The following is a 10,000-nucleotide window of genomic DNA, read 5'->3' on the forward strand; positions in this document are numbered from 1 at the left end:
TAAATGAATCAAATCACATTTTGCTTGGTACTAGCATATCTTTATCTTTTTAAGGTGTAGGGGTATAGTTGAAAGAACCAATGTTGTTGATCTCAGGCAGAAAATTAATTTTGACATTGACTGGTCAAAGATGACAATACCAGTTAAAACACGAAGTGGGTAAAATGTTATTTTATTTGTATATCTGTTGTAAAGAATCATAAAATTATATTTTTTATATAATTTCAGGAAACTAAAAACTTGCAGCTGTGAAATATGCAAAATCGCAAGAACGCAGGGAAGGATACCCAAGAAAAAATCTGGTATAAAGAGTTTTAAAACGGCAGCTATTAGTCCGCGGTGTAGTTCTTGTCTGACTAAAGTTAAAAGAGGATTGCCTCATAAATGCAATGCAACAACACTTAGGTAGAAAATGTTTTTATATTTTTAATTATTTGACTGTAAAAGGTTGTATACCATGTTCTATAGAAAATGAGTTCGAAAATGTAATTTTATTTTTCCAGAAATAATACATCAGCTGCATCTGGATATCAAGGTATTAGAAAAACCATATTACATTGCGTTACTAATAGAGAGATAAGTGAAAGAAATGTTAAGAATAATAAATCAAAAATGATAATTTTAATTGAAAAAAACCTTTGTAAGCTTTTGAACCTATAGCCTTTTTAACAATCTAAAGTTGTCGAAACCTTTTTCATTCAGTCTCCATAGTTTTGTAACTTATCTAGATGTCAAGGAACAAATACCTTCTCATGTTATTAACGAAAAGCTATGTAGTGAAAGTGGTAACACCATTTCATTGAAGACAGGAGGTAGTAAACTGAAACTATATATTGGATCTGAGAATACTCCAAAAACAACTAATTTTACTCACAAAAATCTCCTTTATATTCAGAATTCTCTTTCCTTAAGTAACCATCAAATGATAAAACTTGTTAATATGATAAGATAAAATCACAATACTAATACAAATTTAATTCTGCACAATAAAATGATGCAATATTTGGAGTAAAACTTATTATATAAAAAAATTAATAATTACAGAGTTGTTGAAAAAAGAAGATGCGCCGTAGAACCTGGACTGAAAGACTGTGTCTCTGATTTGGACAGTTATCTTCTTCCATTATTTACCGAAGAAAAAAAAAAGATAAAACTTTGGAATATAAAAATATTACAGTAGCGTACTACAATTATGTTACTCTTTTTGTTAAACTACCCCTGGAGTTTAAATGTGTTGATTCTAGAAATCAGTTGCTAAAAATTGCTGTTGACGGGGGAAGTGGTTTTATCAAATTTTGTTTAAATATAGTTAATCTCAATGAAATTTTTGAAAAAAGTTTAAATAGATTACCTTAAAACAAAACCAGTAACAGCTTGCAGGTCTTTATATAAAGATGATCTAAAAAAGATGTTCAAAGATTCGTCAGTAAATGCTTCATTTCTTCTTCTAGTAGCTCCAGAAATCCCAGAAAGATATTTAAACATTAAAATATTATTTGAAAAATTAAATCTTCAAAAAGTTGAGCACATTGAGTTACGCGACATAAAACTTAGTCAAATTCTGACAGGTATATCTCTAAGTAGCAGTTCAATTCATCCCTGTTATGTATGTGAGTGGGATAGAAGAGAAACTTGGACAAATGCTTCATACAGGACTTTCGAGAGCTGTCAAAACAACTTTAAAAATTCAAAGAATCTGGTTCAAAGCCTAAGTGTGCACAACATTTTAAGAATTGTATAGACCCTGTATTAGTACATGGAAACCCCTCTGAATTTCTTGTAGATAGACTTGTTTTACCGAAGCTTTATATAATGGAGGGAACTGTCAACCATGTAATATATAACATGGAGCAGATTTGGTTGGAAATGAATATAAAGAAAATTTACGAACAGTTGCAAATTATTAAGACTGGTCAGCATAGTGGAAAATTTAATGGAAATTCTTCTTGAAATATTCTTAAAAAGTGGGAAGTCTTTAATGATAAGCTGCCAATTAAACTAATGTCTTTTGGAGAATGCTTAAGGTTGTTAAATTTAGTTGTTGAGTCTTGCTTTGGATCTGGACTTGACTCAAACTTTCAAATTAATATCGAAAATTTAAAAGCCTGCTATAAAAATTTGATGTTAGAACATGGTATTACTTTAACACCAAAATTTCATATCCTGTTCAATCATGTATCTGAATTCTGTAAAACAAAAAAAATGCACCTTGGAGTTTATTCGTAGCAATCAGGAGAAAGTGTTCACTACCTCTTCAAAACTGCCTCGTGGAACCGGTACAAGGTGTCCGCAAATAATTCTAATTATCGACATAATTTAGTAAGGGCAATAAGTTCTTATAACGTAAAACATCTTGTTTCTCTTGGACATGTTGATCTAAATGTTGATATTTTTTAGTGATTCAATTCAAGAAGAAATAGTTTTTAATTTTATATTTGTAAATATTTTGATGATTTAAAACATTCTGACTCTGTGATTATCCACTCTTAAACTGTTATATAACACAATACCATCTGTATTATTCATTTCCAATAAATTTTCTGTAACTTTTACAATAAAATTTTGAATAAAAACATGGCGGACCAAAAAGTGGCGCAAAACACTTGCAAAAAAAGGCGCAAAATAAAAGACGCGAAAAAATCTTTAAAATGCCATAATTTCTTAATAGGTTTTTCTGATTTGGTGGACTATATACATGTTGATCAGTAAACTATACTCTTTCAGAAAACGTTAAAATTAATTTGGACACAATTCAGAAAACCTAAATTTAGTTAAGGCTAACTGTGTGTTGTAGTTATCAACACACAATACAAAAAATGTAAAAATTTTAGTATCATAAACAGAATATGATTTCTCGTTGAATATTCATAGTTGTGTGGAACTGGATAAAGAAATATGGTAATTATTTATAATGTTTATTTGTTGGTTATACATTGTAGTTTCAATAAATGCTTACAACATTTGTATAATACTAACTAAATTTTAACTTGTGGTAGTAGTTTAATTTTTCTTGGTTTTTTGGACTTATTTAAATCTCTGACTTAGCGTGTTTTGCAAATGGGCTCCTCATTTAGCTCATAAAAACATCTTGTTTTAGTAAATACAAGGGCAATTATTTTGTGCTATTCTTTTGTATTTAGGTATTGGTATGCCTAATCTTTTAATTTCATTTGGAAAAAAACTATTTTTCAAGAGCTATTATTTTCTTTTTCACACTCTTAGAAACTTACAATTTGTAATAGACAGCATAGGCTGCAACCCATTATTCTTAGTGAGATTTGCTCAAAAGACAAAGGAAAGTTCTATTGTTATACATTTAAAGTGACAAATAGTAATAAAAGTTAAATAAAATTTAAATAAAAGTACTATAAAAAGTTAATTGAAATTAAGAAGATGTAAATATGACTTTACAACTCATAACTTTTTTTTTTTTAATCTAATTTGTTAAACTGTGCTGCCTAATTGTAATTGTACTTGTCTAATGTGTTGCATGATAATAGAGTATGTATCTTATCATGATTGTTTCTTTTAGTTTATTGATGCCATGACGATGACAACTGTTTTCTCTTACTTGCCAAAACTTGTCAAGGTAATTTCATTTTTTGATTTAAACTATTTTAAATAGTAAAATAAATAGTTAATAAATAAAATAGAACAACTAGTAAAGTTATAAGTAAAAGATTAAGAATAGAAAACAGGATTATATATTTTCAAAATAGGTTATATATATAGAAGATAATCAAAAAACACATGTCGAATAAAGAATTACTAAATAGTTAGCCTTTTTTTAGACTGTTAAATAGTGTTTTAAAAGTTTTGGATTTTTTGAATTTTCAAAATTTATTATTTTTTGAAATTTGTTATACTTATATTTATTTTGTTTGTTTTTGTTTTTTTTCTTTTTTTTTAGTCATTTGGAGCATCAGAAGTTCAAGCAGGTAACTATAAAGTTGTAATATATATTAATTATTAATTTATTTTTATTTAATAATAAAGTTCATTCATCACTGTTAACTAGATTTAAAACATTCTTAGGCATAATCTATAAATAGCAAAATAGTGCTTGTTATTAAGACATCCGTGCAATAATTAACTAAATGAGTGTTAGCTAATTAAAATGTGGTAGTGATGTAGTGGTTGAGCATTCACTTTGTAAGTGAAAAGTTATGAGTTCAATCCCCATCACGTCCTTTGTAGTACTATTTAACTTGTTTCTCAATGTAGTGGCTTTGTTTGTGTATTGGAGTTAAAGAGTTGAAAGATGGTTGTAACTAAAATTAAAAAAAAAAGCCTTCTCATCTATAATATATATATATATATATATATATATATATATATATATATATATATATATATATATATATATATATATATATATATATATATATATATATATATATATATATATAAAAGTATTAATGAAGGAATTATTATTTTTCATTTTTTTCTAAAAAAGCTGTATCCAAAAAAGAACCAAAATGAGTAAGCATTTGCTGATCTATATACACATTTACTTATATATCTTAGAGTGAGTCAAAAAATTTTTGAATTTAGGTTTGGTTGGCCGTTTTTCTTGTCTTATAACACCCTATATTACTGACCATATAATACTGAGAATTGGTTTTCTTTATTTTTATATCTTATATTTTGGTCAGGTAATTTTGAAATTAAAAATATTGGTTTATCCTAAATATATCAATTTCATGTAGTTTTCCAATCTGCTTTGTTACTATTCCAATCAAGTAAAACAATTCTAAATTGAATCCTTAACCCAAGTTACCCTATGATATATTAAAGTAACCATAAATCACAACTTTGTGTTGTTTGTAAGTTGTTTAAATATATTATTAGCCTGTAATAATGCCTATTAAAAAGTTGAAATATCGATTAGAACATTTTCAATAAATCTTCTGATTAGCACTCAAGCTCTCCATGTACCATCAGACCTCTATGTACCAGCCCTTATGAAGCTGCCTTTTCTCTCATCCTCATGGACCATCATTGAAGCCTGTGACCTTTTTTTCAATGCTTTTAATAGATTGACTATTAACAGGAAATTTAGGTACGGTTATTGAACAACAAAGTCGGAACCAAATCACTGATCTTCTCTGTTTCCAGTTTATTAAAACTAACAGTTTACTTGGTTCAATATTTATGGTTAGCATTTTTTCCACTTCAACATTTTCTGTCTCTCGTTTTTATTTTTTCTTATATCAATGATTTTTAGCACAGCAAATCTCCTTTCTTGTTCATCTGAACAACAGAGCATTGAATATATTTGCTAAGTTCATTCCAGGCAGATGAGTAGACGCACATTAATAAAATATCCTGCACATGTTTCTTCTGGTTTTTAACCAAGGCTAGCTGTTTAAAATATGACATGAGGCATTATTCCAACTATTTTTTATCTAATATAAATGAAAGTATAAACTATTATGCATTAATGTATTACAATTTGAAATGTAAGTTATAGTTTTTAACAAAGAGAATTTATAAATTTGTATTCAGTATTTATTTACTAAACTAAGTATATTACCTTAATTTCAAATCACATAACAGACTCCAATGATGAGCTCTGCTAGTAATTTCAAGCTGTTTAGTTTTTTGTTTTTTAATTCATCGTCAGAGTACTAGATTTAAAGTAGTTTATTTGCGAGATTCAACCACCTTGCATGATTGTGTGGATTTCAAATCATTAGGGAAAATACCTTAAGCTGCTGATTATATTTTTTGTACAAATACTAATGATCTGTAGACAATGAGACTACAACTTCTTTTTCAAAATAAGTTAGCTCAACAATAATTTCTAGCTAGTGTTTAGAAATAGGAAGAAATGTTACTTTGTTAATAAATTTTTTAATGTTAACTGTGAATCTGTTTTCAGTTAATGTTTTACCGTACAAAGTGGAGTGGCAACTTATTGGTATGCCCAATAATCACCCTCCATCCTTTCAACCTATTGTTTTTCATTTTCAGCATATTTGAAATATATTGTATAAAAATAAAAAATAAAGATAAATATATATAAAAATATAAATATATTAAAATATAGTAATGGTGATAAAAGTATTACAATTTATTAAAATGAAAATAAAACTTTTGTTTTATTTTTTCCACCAGGCTTAGAACAAAAACAATAATGATTTTTGATCTCACTTTCGTGATATTTACCATCTTCATCATATTAAACTGTTTTTGTTATTTTTCTATCATCAAATAAAATACATTGTATATACTTTTCTTTAACTTCATTCGTTTGTTTCTATTTACAGGCCAACATTACTTTTTGTTTCTATTTATGTTTATTGTTATTATTATTACTTTTCTATATACAGGCCTCCATTACTTTACTATCATACTCTTTGCTTTGATCTATCAATTTTTTATGATACAGAGCAAGACTTGTATCAGGAATTTGAAAACTTTTTTTTTGAACTACTTTTTTTTTGAATGTGTTTTTGTTGGCATAAACGTTGCATTTATTTATTGGTATAGATTCCTTCACTTTATTTTGTTTATTTTTTCCTTTTTTTTATAAAATTTAAACTTAAAGTTTTCAATTACAATTGTATACTTGACTGTATGATCATTTGTGTTTAGGTATAGATGCTGGATTAATTGCTTCATCACTGTTTTTTTCAAGAATATTTAGCAGGTTTTTATATTTTGTAAAACATTTTGTTTGTTAACGATAAATTGTGTCTAAAAAAGTTTTGAAATAATAAGTTTCCATTAGCTTTGCAATAATATAGTTATAGCTAATTATAGTTCTTTTGTTCTTTATATTTAATATTCTATATTTAGTATATGTTCATTTATAGCATTTACAAGTATTTTCTTGTAATCTGTCCAGGTCTATGATTCTATCAAAAATTTATCTTATCATAAGTATATCATGTTGGGTGTCAAAAGTAGTAAAATTATATTAAAATTTCAAAAATATTATTCATTTTATAAAAAAACATAAAAAAGAAAACAAACTATAATTCAAGATTTTTGTAAAAATGTTTTAAAAAATTAAATGTTGATTTTTTTTCTAAAATTTTGCTTCTTTTTGGTCTTGAGCTACACCTAAATTTTTTTTTTTCAAAAATATCATATAGAGCACATTTTGAGGGTTTAAGCAGGCATTTTTGATAAATTTGTTTTAAGAGCCACCCATATATATGTGTGTGTGTATATATATATATATATATATATATATATATATATAATATATATATATATATATATATATATATATATATATATATATGTATATAGTTCTATAGATTATTGCATTTGGGAAGCATGGAAGGAAAAAAATGATTCTTACGCCAACAAATGTCACTTTTAATTACTTTTGACTTTTGTCCAACGTGGACGAAATTTTGCATTTTTTTTTAAAATCATTTTTTTAAAAAAACGCAAAAAAACGCAAATTTATTTGACCAGAATGTTTTTAAAAACATTCTGAATGTTTTTAATACATTCTGAATGTTTTTAATAATATAAGCAAGGCTTTTATTCTTATTATTTTTAATAAAATGTTTTTATTTTTATTTTCTTTAATAAAATATTTTTATTATTATTTTTTTTACTGTAAATCATGCGCGGAGTGTTGCTACATTGACTATCTTATAGCCTGACTCGCAACAAACTGCTGCTACATTGACTGACAATTAGCCTGACTCGCAATGGAGTACTGCTATATCGACTGACAAATAGCCTGACTCGCAACGGAGTGCTGCTACATCAACTGAGAATTTGGTTGGGGCAGGCAGTCTGTCAGTTAATAAAAAAAAAGTTCAGGTCTTGCATTTTAATTTTTACTTTTTGTCAACAAAGTACAGAAAAACTTTCTGACAATCAGTAAGAGTTCTATATATATACATATATATATGTATATATATATATATATTTATATATATATATATATATATATATATATATATATATATATATATATATATATATATATATATATATATATATATATATATATATATATGTATATTTAAATTAACTACCCTTTTTACTATTTACATTAACTACCCTTTTTTTAAAAAAACATTTTAAAAAAATAGCATAAGTAATCATTTCTAAAGAATTCTTTTTATAATAGTGTCAGCAAATTCCAAAAATGTGTGAAAATTTACAGTAGTTAAGACATTTGCAACTTCCTGTAATTTAATTTTTGGTATAAATTGAAGTTTTATTAATTTGATCATTCATTTCCGATGAATCTTTGTTGATGAAACACAGTGTCTCAAATGGAAAAAAAAATTTAGTTAAGTGATTTTCTACTAATATATATATATATATATATATATATATATATATATATATATATATATATATATATATATATATATATATATTATATATATATATATATATATATATATATATATTTATATATATATATATATATATATATATATTGATATATATATATTGATATATATATAAATATATATATATATATATATATATATATATATATATATATATATATATATATATATATATATATATATATATATATATATATGTATATATATACAGTTATGGCCATTGAAATCCGACCACCAGTATCATTTTACTTAAAACTAGTTTAATGTAGTAATAAACAATTGTATTATAGCAATAAAAGAATAACAGTAACAATTAATGATTATAATGTAACATATTGTACATATTCAATGTTTTTAATATTTAGTGGCACCACCATGTGCTTTTAAGTCTGCATTAATGCGATCTGGCATTGAATCCACGAGAGCCTGACAATATTCTGGCGTTATTTCAGTAATCCAAGCTTGACAAATTTTGTGCGCTAGATCGTCCAGTGATGTAGGATTAGTTCTGGATACTGCTGACTTTAACTTGACCCAGCAATTTTCGATTGGGTTCAAGTCTGGGGATGATCCTGGCCAAGGACCCAGAACCTGAACGTTGTGATCCTCTAACCAAGATTTTACAAGATGAGATTGGTGACCTGGTGCACCATCATGCTGGAATATTTTGCAACGACAAATTTCCATCAAATTTGGAACCTTTTCTTGAAGGATTTTTAGATATTGTTGGGAGTTAACAGTCTGTCCCTTCTGCATTAAATAAATACCACATCGACCAGATGAAGCTATTGCGCCCCACACCATAATTGAAGGACATTGCTTGACAGCTGGTACGGTATACCTTGCATTAAAATGCTGATTAGGTGGGCGACGAACTAATGACTTATGCGGAGCGAATTGCTTTATTTGTGTCTCGTCGCTAAACATTACCTGGCACCATTTGGTTATTGACCAGTGTCTGTGAGCTCTACAAAATGCGATCCTATCACAGATGTTCTTTAAAGACAGTCACGGTTTGAGGGCTGGACGATGAGAACGTAGGCCTGCATCTTTAAATAAACGTCTTCTAATTGTTCGAGTGCTGACTGTAACGTCATTAGGTAGATCTGCCCTGATTTGTGTGCTGGATATTGTTGGATCTCTCACAGCAGCCCTGCGTATCATATTGTCTGTTTGTTTGCTAGTAATTCTAGCTTTACCAAAACGTTTTCTGGGTGCAGTGGATCCCGTGTCTTTGATTAGTTGTATAATATCATGAACAGTAGATTTTGGCATTCGCAATTTTGCTGATATCTGACGCTCAATTGCACCATCCTCCCATAAAAGTTTAATACTAACACGAAGACCTTCCTTTGTAGTCATAATTAAATTGTGACAGTTAAATGATAATCCATACCCTAAAATGAGATATATAGCTTAATAAATTTTACAGTGCAATAAAATAAACGCTAATGTGATTGGCTAAAAGCTAATTAACTAATCATTGATGTCAGGGAAGAAAATAAATTGATTATTTGCATGCATAGACTGTTTTTCTTTATATTCAGCAGTGGTAGGATTTTAATGGCCATAACTGTATATATGTATATACATATATATATATATATATATATATATATGTATATATATATATATATATATATATGTATATAAATATATATATA

At 26.9% G+C, this 10,000-nt stretch overlaps 1 protein-coding gene across 1 annotated transcript in view; it reads left to right on the plus strand.

Moving 5' to 3' along the window:
• Positions 1–10,000, plus strand: part of LOC136089194 (uncharacterized) — a 64,126-nt gene that overhangs the window by 2,977 nt on the left and 51,149 nt on the right. The window contains exons 2-4 of the mRNA XM_065814911.1: positions 3,533–3,589; positions 3,911–3,938; positions 6,601–6,655. Of these exons, the coding sequence (XP_065670983.1) occupies positions 3,533–3,589; positions 3,911–3,938; positions 6,601–6,655 (140 nt within the window). The remainder of the gene's footprint in view (positions 1–3,532; positions 3,590–3,910; positions 3,939–6,600; positions 6,656–10,000) is intronic.

Source organism: Hydra vulgaris, chromosome 13 (genome assembly GCF_038396675.1).
Source record: "Hydra vulgaris chromosome 13, alternate assembly HydraT2T_AEP".
Taxonomy (NCBI): domain Eukaryota; kingdom Metazoa; phylum Cnidaria; class Hydrozoa; order Anthoathecata; family Hydridae; genus Hydra; species Hydra vulgaris.